This window comes from Megalobrama amblycephala, linkage group LG19 (genome assembly GCF_018812025.1).
Source record: "Megalobrama amblycephala isolate DHTTF-2021 linkage group LG19, ASM1881202v1, whole genome shotgun sequence".
NCBI classification, from domain to species: Eukaryota; Metazoa; Chordata; class Actinopteri; order Cypriniformes; family Xenocyprididae; genus Megalobrama; species Megalobrama amblycephala.
In genome coordinates this window covers 26,454,607-26,478,853 of record NC_063062.1, presented here as the reverse complement: position 1 = coordinate 26,478,853, position 24,247 = coordinate 26,454,607, and the positions used below count along the sequence as shown (strand labels likewise).

At 39.4% G+C, this 24,247-nt stretch overlaps 1 protein-coding gene across 8 annotated transcripts in view; it reads right to left on the bottom strand.

The window, feature by feature from the left end:
- cntn5 (contactin 5) overlaps positions 1 to 24,247 on the bottom strand; it is a 405,703-nt gene that overhangs the window by 60,830 nt on the left and 320,626 nt on the right. For all 8 annotated transcript variants that reach the window (XM_048168025.1, XM_048168027.1, XM_048168028.1 and 5 more), the window contains one exon: positions 13,159 to 13,303. In XM_048168025.1, coding sequence (XP_048023982.1) covers positions 13,159 to 13,303 — 145 coding nt within the window. The remainder of the gene's footprint in view (positions 1 to 13,158; positions 13,304 to 24,247) is intronic.

Here is a 24,247-nt window from a genome sequence, read left to right as displayed (position 1 = left end):
AGTTGCAAACTTACTTATAGTCAGTCGAATGAGGGGTTACCATCACAGACAGTGTACTTATAGTCTAATGAGAGTTAGTTGACATGTAGTTACTAATAGTATGTTCAAAAGGGACCATCAAAATGAAGTGTTACCGAGTAATCCAAACAAGAAATATGATTCTCTCTTGGATCTTCTACGTTAAACTTTCGCTCATCCACCATTTCATTACATTTCTTTTCATAATGGTGGTAGTGCTGATCTGATTATTTTAAATCTTATTAGTACTTGTTGAGCTCCCTAAGCGAGAATCACTAGTGCTTATTCTTTAAGGTTAGGGATTTGAAGAGACTCTACACTTCAGCACATAACTCATCCCACACAGTTTGTGCTTTAGACATGAATGATATCACAAACTATGCAGCTTGTTGAGCTATGTTATTACTTTTATAAGCAGCCTGACATATTTCAATCTAGAGGATGATAAAATGGGAGAAATAACCCCCTACACTTACATTGAAGAAGCAATTTTTTTTTTTTTTTTTTTTTTTTTTTTTTACTTGGGCTGGAGAACAACCACTTGGCCTGGTAACCTCTCAGAACACCATAGCAATGTGCTAAAAACAACTCAAATACCTTAGTAACTGCATAGCAACATTCTGGAAAAGAAAGCTCTTTAAATATTCTTCACAAATAGTAATAGTTCTATTTAGAACCATATTGAACTGAAGAACCCTTTTATGATTAAATTGTTCGTGCTAGAGTTTAGGTTTCTTTATTTCCACCCTTTTCTTTTTGAACATGTCTGTTTTTAAATGTTAAAAGTAATTTTAATTAATACAAATTATATGTTTTAACCACTCGGTGGAATTGGCAGACGTTACCTGCGCCGTGGTAGCGCGTTCACAGGTATAAATATGAAGCTATTGTGCACGTAGGTGATTTTAAATTAAAGGTGCCGTAGAACGTCTTTTTAAAAGATGTAATATAAGTCTAAGGTGTCCCATGAATGTGTCTGTGAAGTTTCAGCTCAAAATACCCCATAGATTTTTTTTCATTCATTTTTTTAATTGCATATTTTGGGGCATCATTAAATATGCGCCGATTCAGGCTGCGCGGCCCCTTTAAATCTCGTGCTCCCCTCCCCCGGCGCTCGTGCTAGCCTTAACCAGCATAAACAAAGTTCACACAGCTAATATAACCCTCATAATAGATCTTTACAAAGTGTTCGTCATGCAGCATGTCTAATCGCGTAAGTATGGTATTTATTTGGATGTTTACATTTGATTCTGAATGAGTTTGATAGTGCTCCGTGGCTAAAGCTAACAATACACACTGTTGGAGAGATTTATAAAGAATGAAGTTGTGTTTATGAATTATACAGACTATAAGTGTTTAAAAAATGAAAATAATGACAGTCTTGTCTCCATGAATATAGTAATAAACGATGGTAACTTTGGTAACCACATTTAACAGTACATTAGCAAGATGCTAACGAAACATTTAGAAAGGCAATTTACAAATATCACTAAAAATATCATGATATCATGGATCATGTCAGTTATTATCGCTCCATCTGCCATTTTTCGCTGTTTTCCTTGCTTACTTACCTAGTCTGATGATTCAGCTGTGCACAGATCCAGACGTTAATACTGCCTGCCCTTGTCTAATGTCTTGAACATGGGCTGGCATATGCAAATATTGGGGGCGTACATATTAATGATCCCGACTGTTACGTAACAGTCGGTGTTATGTTGAGATTCGCCTGTTCTTCAGAGGTCTTTTAAACAAATGAGATTTACATAAGAAGGAGGAAACAACGGTGTTTGAGACTCACTGTATGTCATTTCCATGTACTGAACTCTTGTTATTTAACTATGCCAAGATAAGTTCAATTTTTAATTCTAGGGCACCTTTAATATTTCATGTCGATATACAGTGGTTACATACTATTAAAACTAATTGTGATATTCATATTACTGCCGACTCTATAGAACATTGGTAAGGAAAACTAACTTTACCGAGCACTGAGAGCACCCTAGTGGTCGGGAGCATTTATGTTATATTGCGGCTCGATTTTGTTGTGTTGTGGCTTTATTCTGTTGCGTTGTGGCTTGTTTCTGCTGTGTTGTGACTTGTTTCTGTTGTGTTGTGACTTGTTTCTGTTGTGTTGTGAACTTATGCTTGCTTTTTAAATTTTGTTGTGTTGTGCACTACTGGGCCACCGTAGATGAATGATCAGAATAATAAAAATCGTAACTAATATTAAAAACGTTTTATATAGCATTGAAAGTGGACATGAATTATGAGTTAAACCTTTAGGGTTCTGTTATTATTCTGTTAGCCAAACAACCCTAATCTGGTACTAATTAGAATCATTTTTTCTTAATGACCCACCCTTCCAACAGCTTTTTTTTTTTAATGAGAAGGCCTGAGAAAGTTTTTTTTTAAACATTTTAAAGTTATAATTTAATGTTGTGTGTGACCATCAAGTAAACTTTCTTAGTAAATTATCTTTAACATGAATACATATGAGTATCATTATTATTTTCAGAAAGTTAAAAAATATATATTTAAAGATAAAAAGCTCTTTTTAAATTTTTGTGAATTATTAATTAAATATATTTATATTCATAAACATTTCACAAACTGAACTAATCATGCCATGCCACAAAAAAAAACTGCTTCACTGGTTAAATTTGAAGTGTTCATTTGCAAAAACAGATAAACACCAAAAAAAAAAAAAAAAAAAAATGAACTGACTGCGGTGCTTTATTCTCCACATATAGCTCATTCTGAATCCTAAATGCATTTGGCAGAAAAGCGTTTTTTTGTTCACTGTCAAGGCATCGCTAGTTCACGTTTTACAGCAGAAACCGACAATCACCTTTGTTGTTTGTGTACAGAAACTGATAACTCCGTTTTAGCGAATCGGAGTTATCAGGTTAAGGCTTTTGAAGTGACAAGGCTTCTAGTCACTTCAAAAAGATGTGCTAGCTGAGGGGATTTTCGTCAAAGCTGACTATAAGTGATTGAGTATTTATAATTTCGACTCCTGCAAGTCCTTGTACACCTTATACATCTTACATGTTTAACCCTTGGTTGTCCTTTTGCATTTTTGTATGTGTGTGAATGTGTGTCGATCTGTTAGTGTGTGTGTGTGCATTTGTGTGCACACGTGTGTTTGAGTGTTTTAAATCCAATTACAAAGCAATTATTTGGTTCTGTTTAACTCTGAAACATGAAATGTGGGAGTTATCTGCTTCTGCTAAAAAACTAACTTTTAATATATATAAAAAAACATGCTGTCAATGAACTTTAATTTTGTAAGTTATCTGTATTTTTTTGAGTTATTATTACTTAATCAATACAACCTTGACTGCAGTTTGATTGATATTACTTGGAATGCACAATTAAAAAAACAAAAACATGATTTGTGAGAATTAATAAAAATGGAGTTATCTGTTTTTTTGCAAATGAACTCTTCATTTTTCTAAAACATAATTATACCAAACGGCATTAGGTTATCTTTTAATGAGTGCCATCCTTTTAATGGCGTTTATCCATTTTTCGCTTCATATCAAAATAATTATTATTCAAGAGGTGTATTCAACTCATTGTATTTATGAATTACATTATGATTTTATTTCTGAATAAATTAATAGATTTAGACAAAATCTTTGGATCAATTACACGGCGTCTCTTTCTGTAAAATGGCCTTCAAAAAAAAAAAAATAATAATAAAAAATGAAAAAGAAAAGCAAAAAAGAAAGAGCTATATCTGCCCTTGCCATGTCACAAAAAAAGAAAATACAATAAATTGCTCGAATTTGCAGCACAATATATCAGATCACGCAAGCTCAAAGTCCATTCATCACCTTGTTACCTGAAGAACGGAGCATTCTTGGACTGTTCATTTCTCCCATCTATCAGTAGTCACTGTGTATAAACAAACATCTATCACACGGCAGACAACATCATTTCAAATGTGATGCGCGCCACTTTATGAACGATTCTATACAAACGGCATCTGGCAAACCACACAGCTGACCTCAAGAACACTTTGTTCTGACTCTACTGTATCTTTTATTGCGGCAGTTGGCTGCTGGAAGGGCAAACAGCATCTGAATGCTGGTTTCACCATTACTTGTAAATTATTGATTTGAGAGAATGGAACTATGGCTTGATAAGCAGCAGGAAGTGAGGAAGGGTGTCAAGGTGAGAGCTGGCTTTGTGCTGCGTGTGGACATTTTTAGCGTCGCTCTGCGGTCTGAGCCAAGGCCTGTGCGCATGTGCGGTTGTGTGTTATGACTGGTCTGGGGCTGTTGGGCTGGCGAAGCCATTTTGCAGGACAATTTGAAAAGAGCGCAAATCCCAGTGGCTATTTCTCAGAATAAATTGCCTGCTTTGCAACTGCACCACAGTCAGCAGAAAAGCCGTAAATAATTTTGCAACGTCCACTTGCAACCGAGCACGGCCTGTGATGAATATGTGGTGAATTGGGGACTCGAGGTCTCGAATACCTGTTAGTTGAGGTGTGTTCAAATGTATTTGTATGTGTGTAGGGCATCATTTTTATTATTAAGTGAGGGTGTATATTGCTGTTTCTCATCAAAGGCTTTGCAACTTGTAGAGAGACAAAGTTAGGTCTCAGTGACCTTGTTTTTTCCCTAAAATGAATGAATTGCTTAATGAAAGGCAATACAATGGCTTAACCCTGTACTGTTGAGGCAGAGACGAAGCGGAGAGAGAATCCACATGCAAGCACTTCTTTGTTAGAAACACAAACACAGATGGTCCAATCTGAGCACAAAAGTATAATCCACACGAATGAGTCAGGAACATAATCCACAAAGGCAGAAGAGCAGCAACATTACTAGAACTCATAACTAGACACTCGTAGCAGAAACGGTGACCAACAAAACAAAACTGAAACTCAGGGTTCCATTTCGATATGGTTCAGTCACATTGCATCAGTTTGCTGATGCTTATAGGGAAAACTCAGTTTTATTTTTATTTAGGGTTATTGGTTCACGTCTGTGAAACTGCACAGACAAATTTCATTTAAGCCCACCAAAATTTGCGGGGTTGTCTGCCTATATAAGTCATGCAGAAACGCCATATTGTCAGAATCTTTCTCCTTCAGCACCAAGATAATTTCTCGCTGTTCCGAAGAAGACTGAAGCCTATACCCGCTCTTCTCGCTGTTGAAACAAGCCTCGTCGTGGAAGACCAGCCTCAGCGCCCGTCCAGTCCCAGCCAAAAGCGGAACCTGAAGTCAGGCCATGCCTCTGCCTGACCAAATGCTACCCATTTCAGAAGCGCCAAGGGACTCGCCCCAAGCTAGAGCTGGACCCCGTGCAGTCGAAGCAGTCCTGATGCCTCAGGATGGAGGAGGAAAGGGTTAAGTCCTGCTGCATCAAAGCCTTGGTCCCTTGGAGGAAAGTGGTTGTGGCGGATGCCTCCAAGAGGAGCTGGGGTGCCTTGTGCTGGCAGAACCAGCCTTGGTTCCCAGAATTGGTCCAGCTACTGTCAGCAGCTCCGTGGCCCATACGGCTGAGGAGAGACCTTCTCTCTCACAGAAGGGGGTGGGCCATTTGGCACCCCCAGCCCGAGTTGTGGAACCTGCATGTTTGGCCCCTCGACGGGAGCGGTCAGGCCTTCCCCAGGAGGTTATGAGAACGATCTTGGAGGCGAGGGCCCCTTCCACAAGGCACCTCTATGCCCAGAAATGGTCTGTTTTTCAAGCTGGTGATTAGCTAGGAAAATAGACCCTGCTAAATGTAAGATTTTGCCAGTTCTCATGTTTCTGCAGGAGATGTTGGACGGTGGAAGCGCCCCCCTCCACGCTCAAAGTATACATGGTGTTCCTCATGGTGAATCACCTGGTCGTCAAGTTTCTTTATGGGCCAAAAGTGCTTTCCACCCCATACAGAATGCAGGTGATAGCACTGTCAGCTTTTCCGATTGCAGAAAATCAGCAGGCGCCTCATCCATTCTGTCCCGTCAGGGCCCTTAGAGTCTATACTGAGTGCTCTAGCCGATTTTGGCAATCAGAGCAGCTGTTTGTCAGCTTCGGAGGCCACACTAAAGGGCTGCCGTATTTCAAGCAAAGGATCTCCAGATGGATTTTGGATACGATAGCACTGGCTTACAAGTCTGTTGACCTTGTTGTAGCCCCTAGGGGTTAGGGCCCACTCCACTAGAGGTATGGCCTCCTCTTGGGCGTGGTCGAGCGGAATCTCTATCACAGATATCGGTGCGGCAGCCAGCTGGTCCTCGCAGTCCACTTTCATCAGATTTTACAACCTGCTTTCCAAGCACAGGTGTTGTCAGTCTAAATGCTTATGTACTATGTAGTCAGGCTCCAACAGCAGTCTGAGCCTCTCCTTATACGGGTGATTATGGAGCCCTCAAACGAGCGCCCCTAAGCTGTCGGCTCACAGAGCGGCTTCCATTCTGGGCGTGTAGCATGGTGCTATTAGATTAAGTTTCTCATAAGCATCAGCAAACTGATGCAATGCGAGTGAACCGTATCTAAAGGAAACGTTTATGGTTACTTATCATGCTACCACGCTTCCCAGCGAGTCATGCTAGCTGCTCCTCAGTTTAAAGATTCTGATGATATGGCATTTCTGCATGACTTATATAGACAGTCAACCCGCGCTGAAATGCCATTTGTTCGTGACGTGAACCAATCAGGCTTCATGATTCAGAGAAAACTGAGTATTCACCATAAGCGTCATCGAACTGACGCAATGCTCGTTCCCAGGGTAAACCATAAATGTTATAAATACAAAGGGAAACGAGGGCTAAGAAACAACAGGTGAGAATTAATCATGGTAACAATAGAAACTAACAAGAGACAAAGCAAACAAACTAAACACAGGAAGAGAACACAGAAACAATAGGAACAGAAAACACTTCAACTTATAAGTCCTAAAGACAGGGGAACACAAGAAAGGAATCATGACATAAAAAAAAAAAAAAAATCAAAAATCATAAAAAACATAAAAAAGTTAGCATATTTCTATTTTGTTGAGCACCAATTTGATATATCAGGCTGATTATTGCTCATATGGTGTGATTTAAATTAATATGTAGCTCATACTCAAGGAAAAAAAACACCTCAATTTTATTTAGAGGCCCAAACTGAGTAAAAATATGTAATTTGTTGCAGTTGCTGATATTTATATGGCCAAAAGAGTAAGATGAAATTCTGATAGCTTATAATGTTAATCAATAAGAACTAAATAACAGCAGAGCAGACTACTCAAATAAAATAAATATCAGTTTTCAATCTATATCTCCCAATAAAACATCTTAGCAAGATGATATTTAAATGCTTAGTTTTATGATCAAAGCTCTGTAGTTATATTGTGGGGGCCAAAACATATAGTGCAATGCAATACAATGATGATTGAGAGATGAACAAATAAATATTCCTCAAAAGCCTGATGTATCATATTCAATACTCACATTTTAACATGATTTTTCTAAAAATATAAGCTTCATTCCAGTGTGTTTATCTTGAAATCTTAAAATATTATTACATTTGCATTATAAAAATTTGTAAAGATTTCACAGCAAAAAGACGTGTACCACGACCTGAAGGTTGACCGTTTTAGAATTATACTAAAAGGCCTTTTACTTGCTAAAACAGTATAAACATTTCAGACAAAAAAAAAAAAAAAGTTTAAAAAAAGTTTAAAAAAAGTTTTTCAACAAAGTTTTGATCATGTTGATCATTTAGATGTCTTAGAAACGAGTATCAAATCTGATACTGTAGGCTTTATAGGGTTAAGATCATTTGTGAATTTGCATCTTATTATGAAAATCAGTGATCATGTAAAGGTTACAAATTAGCACAAAATTATGCATTGCAAATGTCAGCATTGACTTTGAACATGCATATCCTTTAGAAAGAGAACCTGCGGAAACTATAATAGGAATATGTTAAAACACTGAAAATCTCTTCAGAGACACATGCTTCATAACGGTTTCGGGTTTCATTACAGTCTTGGCATGAGTAAATTAGCACACATTCGGTGCCAGAGGCACATGGCATTCAAAGCAAGCAAGGTGTGAATTCACAGGATGACAACACTCAAAAGTCTGAAAAGAGAGAGAGTCTATCAGAATTAAACATCTAAAACTGGTGAGTCGCAGGTCTATCCTGATGGGGTCATGGACTGAAGAGAAGATAAAACTAATTCAAAATAATGCAACTAACCATATTATGCATAGCTGAAGGAAGAGTGTCATCAGGGTTAAATGTACATCATGTGACGGTGAGTAAATGATAACAGAATGTTAATTTTTGGGTAAAGTATCCCTTTAACATAGCAAAATAAATTTAGGGTTTGTAAATATTTCTAAAGGTTTATCAACCTTTAAAATGGGGGACACATCTAATATCTCTTGTTGTTGAGATCGAAGGCTGTGAGTCCAATCAATCTTTGTGATTTTGTCACTTGGTAATATGGCTAATACGCTCTTAAAAATAAAGGTTCTTTATTGTCATATGGTTCCATGAAGAACCTTTAACATCAGTGGTGTCATATGTTCTCCATGTTTGTCCTTGGACTTTTATGTTACTTCCTATCCTGAGTGGCATGTTTGTAGATTGTTTTGGTTTTTCCTGGTGATTAGTTCCTGATTGTTCCCAGGTGTGTCTCATTATCTTGTTACCCTCTGTGTATATTTACCCCTGTGTTTTCTGTGTGCATTGTCAGTTGTTGTCCTTTCATGGATCTTGTGTGCTGTCGAGTTCAGTTCTCGTTTCTCCTGTCTTCCTCTGTTTACCTTGTTTCCATGTTTCTTTGTTTTATTCTTAAGTTTGGTTAATAAACGTACACCTTGCACATAGATCCTGCTCTCCCTGGTTTTCTGTGCTCACAGCACTTTACAGAACAACCAACCCAAATGGACTGCCGCAGAGCTTGGTCCACCATGGAACTCACCAGCCAGGACCACCCCGGCCACTAGATTCATCTCATGGACAAGTCTGGCATCCAGTGTGGCGGATACTCCACTGATGTCAGAGCAAGTGGTCGACATTCCAAGACATTTTTAGCGATATCAAGTCTGGTGGTCTCAGTGCTTCCAAGTCCATTGGTCCCAAGTCCGGTGGTTCTGGAGGTCTTCTCACTATCAACTGTTTTACTTGTGATTACGACCACCATATTGTGTGTTTGGGCTCCACACACGTCTACAGCTCCTTCATGGAGGCCATCTCTGAACTCTCTGCCTGTCCTGTCTCAGCTAAGGAGGCAGTTTTGGAACTCTTGGTGCTTCCTGTTGCGGCCAGTGAGCCATTCAATAAACTCTGTGCTCTCTGTGTAAGTTCCACCATGGTCTTCAGCCCCACCGGCTCCACCATGGACTTCAGCTCTGCCTGCTTTGTCCTGGTGTTCTTCTGCACTTTCTGCTCTGGTGGTCTTCAGCCTCGTCTACTCCACCTTGGTGATCTTCAGCTCCGCCTTGGGGGTCTTCAGACCTGTCAGCTCTGCTCTGGGGCCTTTAGTTCCCCCTGCTCCACCGTGGCAGTTCCTAGCTCTGCCTTGCTGGCCACCTGCTCTTTAGATTTCGTACTGGCTCTTTGCTCTGCCCTGGCTAAGGAGGCAGTTTTGGAACTCTCAGTGCTCCCTTTTGTGGCCAATAAGCCAGTCAATAAACTCTCTGTGCTCTCTTTCAGTTCCACTATGGTCTTCAGCCCCACCGGCTCCACAATGGACTTGAGCTCCACCTGCTTTGTGCTGCTGTTCTTCTGCACCTTCTGCTCCACCCTGGTGGTCTTCAGCCACGCCTGCTTCACCTTGGTGGTCTTCAGCTCTGCCTTGGGGGTCTTCAGTCCTGTCAGCTCTGCTCTGGGGCCTTCAGTTCCCCCTGCTCCACCGTTGCAGTCTTTAGCTCTGCGTTGCTGGACACCTGCTTTTTCGATTCTATCCTGGCTCCCTGCTCTGCCGGCTCCGCCCTGGCTAAGGAGGTAGTTTTGGAACTCTCAGTGCTCCCTGTTGCGGCCAATGAGCCAGTTAATAACCTCTCTGTTCTCTCTGTTTCAGTTCCCCCATGGTCTTCAGCCCCACCGCCTCCACAATTGTGGTCTTCAGCTCTGCCTTAGGGGTCTTCAGTCCTGTCAGCTCTGCCCTGGAGCCTTCAGTTCCCCCTGCTCCACCGTTGCAGTCTCCAGCTCTGCCTTGCTGGCCACCTGCTCTTTCGATTCTGTCCTGGCTCCCTGCTCTGCCGGCTCCGCCCTGGCCAACTACTTTATTTATGAAAAAGCTTCTTCCAATATTGTCTAAAGTGGATCAGACCGAGATCGGACCCACAACACACGGCCAATCAGCGGTAGGGTGTATATACACTCATGATGGGGGAGGTGAGAGAGTAAGCAAGTTGGAGATTTTTGCACAAAACCAAGATATGCTGTTGTTGTAATGTTAGCTAGAATAACAGGACAGTTTTGAGTGTCATTGTTTGTCTGGAGCTGATGTGCTGCTGTCGACTAACAATGAACTATTGCTTGTATACCTTATGTTATTTTTTTGTTCTTCCTTGTCGTTCATTATCTTCACTTTATTTTACACTAAGCATTATTTTGTTTCACTTCAGCTATGATAAAGAGGCAACCACTTGCATTACGTGTTTGTGCATTTGGGGCAGAGCAATGATCAACAGTGTTTCTGCAGTGTTTCAACAGTGTTTCGCTTACTGCACCTTTAAGAACTGTTCACTGAAAGGTTCTATGGAATCACTACAAAACCCCCTTTTGGAACCTTTTTATTTTTAAGAGTGTACTAATACAATATTTACACAGTGTTTATTTTTCTTCTGCTGCATGTACAAAATCATCCGAGTTTCCTATTCAGCTTATTTCATAAATCATCACAGCACAACCAGTGACACTATGAAAATAATATTAATATTATTAATTCTTTCAGATGAATAGGCCCTTGTGTCTAGACGTGTCTGTGGCAGAGAATCTCTGTTATTAAACAGCAGCCCTTTCACAGACTTGTTGCCGACAGCGCTCAACGGGAGCCAATAATTTCAGATCTGTCACTCATTATGAGTGACACGTCTTCTCCATCAAGAGCTTGTACATGGGCTGGTGCTCATTTTCCTCATGCTGATTTAAGATTATGCATAAATGAATGGCTACAGCAGATACACTATCAGCCAACAGGGTCTACAATATTATGGTTGAAACAAGCTATATTTTAATTCTAATGAGGTACAAGACCTTAACAGATGAATAAAGCAGTATGTCATAAATTAACCGACTCTGAGTGGTTGCATTTAACCCCCCAGTCTGTTCTAATGTGTATGTTTTAAAATATCTTCCTTTCACATCCACAACTTCTTAGACTAATAAATTGGACAAAACACTCACATCTCCTTAATGTGATGTGTCATAAAATTCAGCTATCAATTAAATACACAGAATATTATATGGTAAATATTTAATTGACGAGTTGTCAATACAATATATAATCTAGGGTATGACTTTACCCCCAAATTCAACATGTCTGACACAAAATGGTAACTGCAAATCCATGTTCGCTGCCTGTATTCCAGTTGTTTCTGCGAATAACAGCGATCCATTTATTTATTTATTTTTTCTGTAGCTTTCGGCAGTCTGCAAAAAGATAGTTTCGATTTCTTCTTGCAAAGCTCTTTTCCATTTTGGATGTGTTTTTGTGTGATTTTTGCAGCATTCACAATGAACACCAATGCTGCAATGTCTTTTTGTCACTCAGTGGGTGTAACCGCAGTGACTCCAGCCTACTGTGATGTCAGATGCATACTTTCTAATTTTTGTATTTAAAGCTGCAGTCCGTAACTTTTTTATAACTTATTTTTTGAACAAGTACATAACCAGCCAGTGTTCAAAAGTGTTCAAATCTCCTTACCTTAGCCCGATTCACAATGGTAAGCTTGTAAATCTGTTTTCTCATTTGTGTGGTACTGGTGGGTTTCCGCGGGAAATTCGAGCATGCAGCTGTATGTCTTTGCGTCATTACATCACATCTGTTTACATAAAGAAGGAGTCCCAGCTAGTAGGCTATATGGCATGTGGAGGATGCTACAGGTGGCGGATCATTTATAGCCTTTTCTCACAGCAGCTGGAATAATAAAAATTATCATTTTGATGGTGGATAGTAATCCAGAAAGGTCCAAATGACAATCATCAGTGACAACTGGAGATTCACCCATAGTCAAAAGCAAAAGATTTCAGACTGCGGATTGGCTACAGAAATTGAAATCTACAGTTCTACTGATGTTGTTAACATAAACAATTTGAGAACAAAGTATAACAATAATAATTTGCACGGATTGACGTGATCCAAGCTAAGCGATCGTTAGATTTAATCACCATTGGCAGCACGATTTATTGTAATGCTTTCTCAGTTGGTCAGAACAAAAGAGGCAGACATGTTACTTGTTCAAATGACATTTTCCGGTGAAAATTCTTACTTTGGTCATACTTCCAAGATGTAGAATCTGTGATCCCGGAGTACAGTATTCACACTGATGTGGTGACTGACAGCAAACATTAGATTCATCCACGTTGAGGAGCCGTGCCGACGCACAACCCACGTAAAGATGACAATTCCGCAAATGACTGCAATCGCAGGTTTCAAACATAGATGGCGACAAAGAGGGAAACTTACGGACTGCAGCTTTAAATATATTTTTTTTTTGCAAAAATATAAACATCTTTACTGATACAATTGATTAATTTAATGCATCAATACTAAAAATTACTATTAATTTCTTAAAAAAAAAAAAAACATTGAACACAAACTTGTGATATATTTGACTAATAATAGGAAATCAACACGACATCAATCACAATGCAACCTTGCATAGCAAACTAGCCTAATTGCTCTGAGAGTGCAAACAAACCTGTCATCAAATCGCACCTCAGCAGAGCTGAACCCAGCATGAGACCGGTAATCATTGGACAAGAACATTGATTAAAGCCCCTGTGCACACAGATTCATGTAAATGTATGCATGTTTATGGGCATATTTAATTGGAATCAATTAAAAACACAGACCCTTAGGAGTGGACTGCCGCTGCTTCATCCCGAATCCTGATAATTATCTCACTTTCATGCAAAACATGTACAGTCACAGAGCTAACTTCGCTTCAGCTGGGTCTCAGACTCACCTTCGGCTGGGCTGGACTCTCCTATCGTTCTTTCTCCAAGAGATTCTGGGTTTGGGTGAGGCACGTGGCCGGCACTCCAGAGACACGTCTTTCCCAACGGTCGCGATGAGCCGGACAGGGCTGGTGCTGAACACGGGAGCTGATGCTGTTTAAAAACAAACACATATCTACTTTAAAGGATTTGTTTAATGAAAAAGAAAAATCATGCCATCAACTCTTATGAATTTCTTTCTTGCATCCAACACAAAAAGAGAAATTTTGATGAAGGTTCAGGTCATTGTTTTCCATGCAACATGAGGTGTATGGACCACTTTTAGGAGACATTTATACGACAGTTTTCAACTAAAAACAGAACACTTTTTATGCGTTTTGGCCATTCGTTTACTAGGGGTGTAACGATACGCTCAGGTCACGATACGGTACGTATCTCGATACGGAGTTCACGATACAATACGTATCACGATATTTTGAACAAAATGAAACTGAAATTCAAACAAGATTTATTAAAAAACATGAACAAATTTCAATAATTTTCCTTGTTGTACATACAAGATCACATTTCAATAAAATAAATAAATATAAAATTTTAATAAAAACCTTCTGTATTCAAATTAACAGTTGAATAGGGCTGTCTGTCACTGAAAAAAAAATGTTAAATTTAACATGAACTTAGAATTATGAATAGGGGCCGTTCACATATCGCGTCTAAAAACGCGTGGAAGGCGCGGCCGCACCGCTTCTCCTTCTTTCCAAAGCGCTTGCGCTCCCGTGGCGTCGGTTGTTGCTATGCAACCATGAACTGAGCTCTCCAAGAGGATCAGGATGTTTCTGCAAAGGATAAATGATTTCTAGCCCTTGCATTAGTTTTACTACGAGATATATTGATAGAGATAAGATATAAAAACCACCATGTACAGCTATGATCAGCTGTTCGGCTGAGCTTTTGATGTTTTGTTACGGAAAGGCCATAGCTGATCGGTTGATTCTTGTCACACGACCTGCGGTGCGCTTGCGGCATTCTGAGAAGTTGAGAATTGCATGTGCGTCGCGACCGCGTTGATCCCATTATGAGCGCGCCGGCCGCGCGGCTACATTTGAAAATAATAACTGACTTGCACGCGGAAAATACGCAATGTGAACGGTCCCACAGAACTTCTTAAAGCAAAGCATCGCAAGCGTCTTTTGCTTTTCTGTGAGCACAGCTGTTGCTGTGCACTGCGGTGAAAGAAAGCCACGACGTTTCTCACGCGACCATGCAAGAGACTGACATGAGAAACGTTTAAACGTGCTTGCAAGATTCAATGTGTGCCCGAAACACTTAACTAGAGAGCTGATTGAGACACACCATCTACGATAAATCGTTACACCCCTAATAATTATAGTAATTTAAAAATGTGGTAGCATTGGATCTGGACAGGAAGGATAACTCTGGCAGTTGGAAGGGGTGTGTCGCGATTCTGCCTTCTCACATCGCGATACAGGTTCGTGGACCTGCGTATCGCGATTTCGGTTTCATATCGCATATCGTTACAGCCCTATCGTTTACACAACAACGGTGTTTTGGGAGCCTGAAAATGCAAACTTTTGAAAACTGCTTTCAAAGTGCAAGTTTTTGAAAATGATACCGTTATTGTCTAAAATACAAAAATGCGAATTTATGAAAATGGTGACGTCATGAGCATGTGTGTTACGTGTTTACTCTATAGGAGTGTAGTGTTTCTTTACAAAGTGACATCGCCAACTACTGGCCTGGCATGCATAATACAGCATTTTTAGTCATTTTTGCAGATCTGTGAGAACAAGGATCGTTTTGACAATGCTGACGTCTGCACATGAAAAATGGAAAAGGAAAAACATTTCCATTTTTAGTACAACACTGTTGTGTAAATGTACCCTTACTGTGCTTTGTTTGTTGTTGTTATTCAGTCATCATTCATTTTCATTATTTAAAAAAGAGGGAAAAAAAAAAAAAAAAAACTGTTGTGTTCCATAGAGGAAGTAATCCATAATGGTTTAAAACAAGATTAAGCTGACTTTTTAAATTCCTATAAGAAATAAAGCTTATAAACTAAAATCTAATTTGTTCACACACTTACTCAACAATGTAATTATGCTGGCACTGTTCAATTGCTAACTAATGACATGTGCATGCTTTTGTAAATATTCACATGTGACACCATTTATCTTGCCTCTTTGTACAATTCGTGGAAGTACTGAGCCCACAAGAGCAGTAGGAGATGAATAAATGAGTTTTTTTTTTAATAAAATAAAAGGTCTGTTTTCAGAGACAGGGGATTTGTGAGACTCTAAAGGGAGATAAAGGTTTCTGGAATGATTGTAATGATGGCATTGCTGTCATTGTGTATGATGGGTTCATAATTAGTAGCTTCATTGTTATGAGTGACGGTCTACTAGAAGTAAAACATTTCCAGGCTAAACGATAAAAAAATAATTCAGACCACGACAAGCGCATTTGAAGATAATTACTGTTAAATGTCTAATCTGTCTGTAGGGAGTTTCTTGCAAAGCTGATGCAAACAAGTAGACTCATGGTCTTGCATTTACATGCACCTTGTAGAATCTGTAAAATGATAATAATTTTAACAAAATATACATAACATCAACCTGGATCCCTCAAAAAAAAAAAAAAAAAAAACACATTACGATCTCCCCATTGGCTTTCAGATTATTGCAGAATATAAGTTCGTGATCAACTAAAGTTTATGATTAGTTCATTATGATAATCCTCACTAACGAATACAACTTTTTATGAATTTCAATGACTAAATTCAATCGGCATAAGAATTTCTTTAACATCACCAACATTAAGCCTCCCACAACTTTTTCAGTTTTTATTTAAAAAATAAATACAAAAAACAGTTATAAGCTTGAGTTTGCAGCAGTGTGATTTTTAAACGCTATTCTGTAAAAGCGGACTATTGCATCACACCGTTCAGTGTGATGACATTTAAAGAGGCCATATTTTGTCTTTTTACATGGCTTGTTTTTGGGGGCTACTAGAATAGGTTTTCATGCTTAAATGTTCAAAAAAACATTATTTTTCACATATTTTACTGTGGCAAACAGGGGCTGAGAACCATGGGAATGGAGTGAGCTTCGGAAGGATAAAAGGAGGAGCGATCACAATGAAGGATGAGAGAGGACCAGGCCTGGACTGACTAGTGACAAAAGTACCGACTCTGATACTATTTAAAAATGTGACGCTTTGAGCACTGTTGAGCGGATTCGTAAACACCTTTGATTGGCCATTGTGTTCACATGCTTAACATATATGTCTGTGATTGGCTGCAATGATCAAAGCACGGGAGTGTTTGAAAGCACATGGAAGTGTACTTTCAAACGCTCCCGTGTCTATCTGTGTAAGCGCTCAGTGAAGAGCGTCACTGATGTCTATTTATGTGTTGATCATTGTAGCCAATCAGAGACATATATGTTGAGCGTATGAACACAATGGCCAATCACAGGTGTTTACGAATCCGCTCAAAGCGTCAAATTTTTAAAATTTCATTATCGACTTGGTATCGAAGCCGGTACTGTTGACAAACACTAGCCTGGACTTTATGTTGTGTTTTATTATGTTTATATGCAGCAGTTATCCTGCAGCTTTACTTTCATTTGTTATTTGTTTATTGTATGATTAAAACTTTATGTTGAATGTTTGCCAGTTCCTGCCTCCTCCTTCCTTGAACTTTAAACTTTGCTACATTTATATTGTTGCAGCTCTTCTCTGTCTGTCCGTCTGTCTGTAATGCTCTGTAACACTCCATTTACGGTCTCTATGAACCCCCTCCTTCTGTGCTCTTATTGGTTGGCTGGACCACTGTGTTGTGATTGGTCAACAGAGTGTTTTGGAAATGTCACGGCCCTTACCATAACCACAAGTTTCAGCTTCTCAGGTGTAAAAACCTGAATGTCAGTTTTGCCTTATCAAGTAGAGCCCAAGTCAGATGTAGAAGAACAAGCGGATCATCCAGAAACACCTTTGCAAGCACGACTTGCACGATGTTTCACAGTGGTACGTTTTAATTTTGTATTTCTCTTATACATTTCACATGCGTAATGTGTGCAGAACAGAGAAATTTTGGTGTTATAATGTTCAGGAACAGTGTTAAAAATAATTTCTTTCATTTGCCTTGGGAAGGCCAAAAAAGGAGTTTCGGGGTTCAGATTCAGTGTTGAAAAAACAGCTTAGACATGACGAAAACACTACTAACGCAACTCAAGGCCTCAACCCTTTTTTTGGCGTATGTCTTTGGCGGGAATTATTTAAATGAGGAATATTGTGACATGTACACTACTTTAAGAAAATTCCAGACTTATAATCAAGGCGTTTCTGGGAGTTCAGGCTTACTGATATGGAGAATAACTCCCTTTGGAGTGGACCTTTTTCATGCTCAAACAGCAACATTACACAATATCAAGAGTGTTTTACTGATGTATTGTATGAAAATATCTTGTGATCATGTTAAAACAGAACTTATTTAAGGCATTTAGCCAAAAATCCATTTAAAAAAAACCCCACTGAGTTAGGATTAATGAAAATTTTCAAATGAAAATTACCCCAAGCTTTACTCACGCTCAAGCCATCCTAGGTGTATATGACTTTCTTCCCACACAGCAGGAGACTCCAAGGCGGATCCGCATTCAAGTCGCCAAACCCGCGTGACTGTCACATTCGTTTTGGCACCGCCCAGAGGATCAGCTCTGCCTCCAGGCGGCGCCATAAATTCTACTGTCAATCAGCGGACCCTGAGCGGACCCATGTCGGATCCGTGGATGCGCACGCACCTTTACTGTAACGGTTGTATCAATTCCCGGACCCGCCGCAGAGGTAAGGTTTTAATCGCAGATGCAGCGCGGAGCCACGGCGGGTCCGTGATCCGCCTTTGTTGCGGATCTGTCACTGCGCGCAAATAGATGCCGATACGGGTCCGTTGGCGGATACGGTCCGGAAGCCGCGATACCTTCTTTTGCTGTGTGGGTTCTTTCTGATGAACACAATCAGAGACATATAGAGTGCCTCAGGGATGACGCATTTTTGTAGGCAAAACAAAAAAATAAAAAAAAATAGCTACCGGACAGCCAATCAGAAAATGGAATTGCTGTATCCAGGTAAGATTTAGATATTCCCGCCACAACAACGTTTACGTTCTGATTCCAACGATACATTCTGTGATTCACGGGCTCGCTCACTGATTCAGATGCTCGCTTAAGTAGTTAGAAGAGGACATCTGTCAGTCACATTGATTCACATCTGGCTACAGACTGATCGTGATTGATGTGGGACCATATCCTATGAGTACAGTAAGTCATCTTTGTGTCCAGGCAGCTGGTAGGTTAGTTAACAGTTTGTCCAGAGTGCTTTACGTGAACTTTCCTAGCTAGTAGGGATGGGCATTTTTCCAAAATATTGTATTCGAATATTTGGGCTAATAAAAAAAACAATATTCATGTATTTAAAGCTGCAGTCCGCAACTTTTTTTGTGTTAAAAATTTACAAAAATTATATAATGAGAATATACAACATGAATCCATTTTCCAAAACGTGTTTTTGTCTTATCCTGAATCATTATTATGGTACACTTATAATAAGTGTTTATATTCGGACTATTTCAGACCTGACTGGTAGCACCCGCCGCAGAGTATCACAGTAACTGCGTGACTCGCCATAGACATACATGGAGAAAAGTAGCTCCGGCTAGAATGTTCCTCCGCAAGACGCGTGCTGTTCTGTTTATTAACTGCTAGAGGGCCAAAAATCGCGGACAGCAGCTTTAAATTACGATTATTTTGAGAAAATGAGAGACGTTTTTAAACATTTTTTTATTCAAGTTGTCATCACCATTTCTGAACAAACTTATTATTAGGTAATATACACTACAAGTTTACGTTTTATCTTAAGGTTTTCATTCAGTTTAAAACATTAAACAATATGTGTAAACAAAAAATATCGGCCTAAAGAACAAGCATTATAAGCTCAAGCAGTGACCGGGAAAAAACACTGCAGAACGTAATGTACATATAATGTACACTAGAGTCAGAATATGGTTACCATGTTTATATTGTTTCACATTATAATGTTGAGGAAAAAAAATTAAATAAAATGTGTATGATTATATTACCATTATCTCTCTATCTCTCTCACTCACTCACTCACTCACTCACATACACACTAAAATGCTGAATTAAATAAATATTTTTTTATTTGTACGAATTTGTGTCATTTTTCATATCAGACCCCCATCCCCACCCAAACCCCCGTCGCCGTCGCCGCCGCCGCCGCCGAAATCTCACTGTGAACTCAGTTCAAAACTTGAGAACCCTGGTAATTTACTGTGTCTTAAAATCAGCGGTTGCTAACAAATTGCTAAAAAGGGACTACTTCCTTTGGCGGGGACTTTAGACGTCATCATTAAAAACGGGACATTTGGACAGCATTTCTCATGAAAAAGTGGATAAGTATTCATAACATCACAGATCATAATCAGCAAGCATGTTTATAAATAAAGTTGTTTTTTTAAATACAGTTCGAGGAAGCTTGGTGGTGACGACGTTGATCCGCGACCATGGTGTGCTGTAGTCCGTTTATAGCCTACTGTTAGCCTTTTATATCTGACGACTTTATTTAGGCTTCAAAATGTATAAATGTTAACTTGTAATGGTTATCTTGATAGACAAAACGTGTAAGTGTCATTACCCTTTGTTAAACACAGAGCTTATTTTCTGCGATTTTCCAAAAGTCTATGGGAAAAATGCATAGGCTTTCAACCGAGGGAACCCGTGCACCGCTAACTTCCGGGTTGGCCTACAAAAACGCGTCATCCCTGGGGCAGTCTATTAATAAATAGTATTATATAAATAGTAAATCCAAGCTTTATAATGGCAGTGAGCAGGAAGTATGAGCTGAAGAAAGTGTCTCCATCATTCATAAACATGTACTCCACATGGCTCCGGGGGATTAATAAAGGCCTTCTGAAGCGAAGCAATGCGTTTTTGAAAGAAAAAAAAAAAAAAAAAAAAATCATTTTTAACAAGTTATGAAGTAAAATATCTAGCTTCCACCAGACCACCTTCCGTATTCAAATTACGAAAAACAAAAAAACAAAAACGGAACTGGTGTCGCGTCAGTTAAGTTTTTTCGTAAGTTAAATAGGGAAGGCGTAGGACCTAGCGTAAGATTTTTGAACTATGAGAGTTTTACACTTTCCTCATAAATAGAATACGGAAGGCTAGATATTTTACTTCATAACTTGTTAAATATGGATTTTTTTTACACAAATGCATCACTTCACATCAGAAGGCCTTTATTAACCCCCCAGAGCCGTGTGGAGTAAGTTTATGATGGATGTAGATGGACGCACTTTCTTCAGCTCATACGCTTTGATCCCTCTCACTGCCATTATAAAGCTCAGATGCGTCAGGATATTTATTAATATATCTCTGTGTTCATCAGAAAGAAGAAATTCATATACACCTATGATGGCTTGAGGGTGAGTAAAGCTTGGGCTAATTTTCATATGAAAGTGAACTAATCCTTTAAGGACGATGGAACCAATAGCGCTACAATGCTAACTCATTTCTATGTTTTGGCCTACAAAAATGCTTCATATCTGCAGCACTATATCCCATGAATTATCTTAGAGATGGTCAATCCTGCATACTGATGCTAATGTTTGAAAAGACTGCATTAGAGGCCTGAGCTTTTCAAGGACATGTACTCCAGTGGCTGGGGAGAACATTGTGTGATGGTTTTCTAGTGAGCAGAGCTAAACACATATGGGCTAAAAGTGATGATGTCTGCAGAGCTGCTGGAGCCTTCTGGGGCCTGTAGCTACATGCTGACAGGCCTCGTCAGGAGTGTTTAGTCAAAGGTTGCACCATGTTTTTTACGGGTGACATTAGAAAAGATGACATTTTAATCTCTGGAATTGCCAAAGGGCCCCGCAATCCACCACCCCCAGAACATGCTGAGAGAGTCTGGACCAATAAACGACTTTCTTAAGCCAGGAGTGGGGCATGTGCATGTCTTTGTGGTAACAAATATGTGTGTGCCTACTCTGTGTGTGACATATAACATTTAAGACAGTCTTAGTGTATGATTTTAAGTGGGAGTTTTAACATGCATCTCTCGTTGTGAATACTAAGAGGTCTTTCGTACTCGACGTCCCACGGTTCACTCTGGGCCGCCCACTCCACTGGCCTCGAGGGTACGAGCGGCATGGCAATGGCACGCATGCGGATATGCCGGCACCCGAGTCAGCCTGCAGCTATGGCTCGTCTGAATGAAGGCTGCTGTTAGCCGTGTAATATGTCACTGCAATATGTGCTCACATTTATAACAGAGAATAGACTAAGTCATGGACGACAGCTCTCCCCATAGGCACTGAGTAACAGGAGGATTTGTCACAAATACATCCAAAAAAACGCATTCCTTCTGACTGTCACTCCAGAGAACTAAACAAGCACTTTGCGACTGGAGGGAAATGGACCAGTGAGGGGGGATATTCAGTGAGTCACATTCTCTCTGAAAATTGCACGTTATAAGTCTAGCATTTAATATTGTTCATTTTCTTTTACCAATTGTCCCCATGTGGCAATAACACCAGAAACATCTGTGACAATATGCATTTCACCCATGGTTTGTTTTTTTTCTGTATGTTTTTTAAAGGGTTAGTTCACCCAAAAATTCTTACACCCGTAAGACCTTCGTTCATCTTCGGAACACAAATTAAGTTATTTTTGATAAAATCCAATGGCTCAGTGAGGACTCCATTGTCAGCAAGATAATTTACACTTTCAGATACCCAGAAAGCTACTAGAGACAGAGACATTCAAAGCTTTTGTTTTGAATCAGTGGTTCGGAGTGTGTATCAAACTGCCAAAGTCACGCCCCCCCAGTGGTGAACCACTGAAATTTCGAAACATTTATGACGTAACATAGCCTTGTTTACTGAAATCACGTGACTTTGGCAGTTTGATACACGCTCCGAACCACTGATTTGAAACAAAAGATTTGTAAAGCTTCGAAGCTTCATGAAGCAGTGTTTTGAAATCTCCCATCACTAGATATTGTTGAATAAAGTCATTTTTTTTTTTTTTTTTTGCTGCACAAAAAGTATTCTCGTTGCTTCATAACATTAAGGTTGAACCACTGTAGTCACATGAACTGTTTTAAATACATCTTTAGTAGCTTTCTGGACATCTGAAATTGTTAATTATCTTGCCGGCAATGCAGGCCTCACTGAGTCATCGGATTTTATCAAAAATATCTTAATTTGTGTTCCGAAGATGAATGATGGTCTTACGGGTATGGGACGACATGAGAGGGAGTAATTAAAGGGTTAGTTCACCAAAAAATGAAAATTCTGTCATTTATTACTCACCCTCATGTTGTTCCACACCCGTAAGACCTTCGTTAATCTTCGGAACACAAATTAAGATATTTTAGTTGAAATCCGATGGCTCCGTGAGGCCTCCATAGGGAGCAATGACATTTCCTCTCCCAAGATCCATAAAGGTACTAAAAACATATTTAAATCAGTTCATGTGAGTACAGTGGTTCAATATTAATATTATAAATCGACGAGAATATTTTTGGTGCACCAAAAAATAAATAAATAAAAATAAGGACTTATTTAGTGATGGCCGATTTCAAAACAATGCTTCAGGAAGCTTCATAGCATAAATGAATCAGTGTATTCAAACTTGCTGTTCGGAGCACCAAAGTCACGTGATTTCAGCCGTTGGCAGTTTGACACGCGATTCGAATCATGATTCGATACGCTGATTCATTTGTGCTCCGATGCTTCCTGAAGCAATGTTTTGAAATCGGCCATGACTAAATAAGTCGTTATTTAGTTTTTTTTGGTGCACCAAAAATATAAAATATTATTTTTGCGCACCAAAAATATTGCTTTATAATATTAATATTGAACCACTGTACTCACATGAACTGATTTAAATATGTTTTTAGTACCTTTATGGATCTTGAGAGAGGAAGTGTCCATTGCTCCCTATGAAGGCCTCACGGAGCCATCAGATTTCAACTAAAATATCTTAATGTGTGTTCCGAAGATTAACGAAGGTCTTATGGGTGTGAAACGGCATGAGGATGAGTAATAAATGACAGAATTTTCATTTTTGGGTGAACTAACCCTTTTAAGCTGAAATGTAGTGATTTATGTATACCTATCTCCTACACTGAGCATTGAACATTAATATATTTTTCTTTTTCTCCTACATTGAGTCATTAGGCTTCAACAATAAATCGAACATGAATGCTGTCAAAAGAAAGAGTCATTTGTTTGTGTTCATCTTGTCTTAGAATGATGAGAGCTCTGTGGACAAACAAAAGAGCATAATGAGGAATGTAAATGAAAATGACCCCCAGGAAAGTGACGAAAAGACGACCACATGCATCTTGGAATGTGTGGGACAATCAAAGCTGACAGGGAGAAAATGAGGGTGTCTCCAGTAAACACGCAATCCCAGTCTGCATCTCTCCTTTGTTTCGTCCTGAGCATCCAGACAGAGAGAGCCCTGGCATTTTCATAAATGACTCTAACATTTCTTGTTCTGACTGCACCGAGACTGACAAACAAGCTAAAACTGATCCAACATAACTTTTTTTTTCTCCTCAACCCCATTCTTTTTCTCTCTTTTCATCTTGCCTGCCTTCCTCTGTCATACTGCGGGGCTGTTTGTGACAGCTTTGTCTGTGTAGTCTTCAGTTTAGCCAATCCTTGTGGACAACTAACTCGATATCACCGGTTTCTTTCTTCCTCAAATGGGCTGCCAGCAGACTTTTCAGTCTCTGAAACAGACTTTTTCAGTTCAAAGAAAGTAGCAATTGATTGCTTCTTGGCCTTGTTTTGTCTTCGTTGTCATTCTGCAATGACTTTAGGATTATTCGTTGTGTGTGATTGAAAGCCACCTGTCAATAGCTGGTCTGCTCAACGCTCACAGAGAGAAAGAGAGAGGCAAGCTTTACCTGTGGGGTTAAATGGTCTTTTTAACATCGTTCACCCAGACTAAATTCTCCTCAATATATCCATTACTTTTTCCTGCA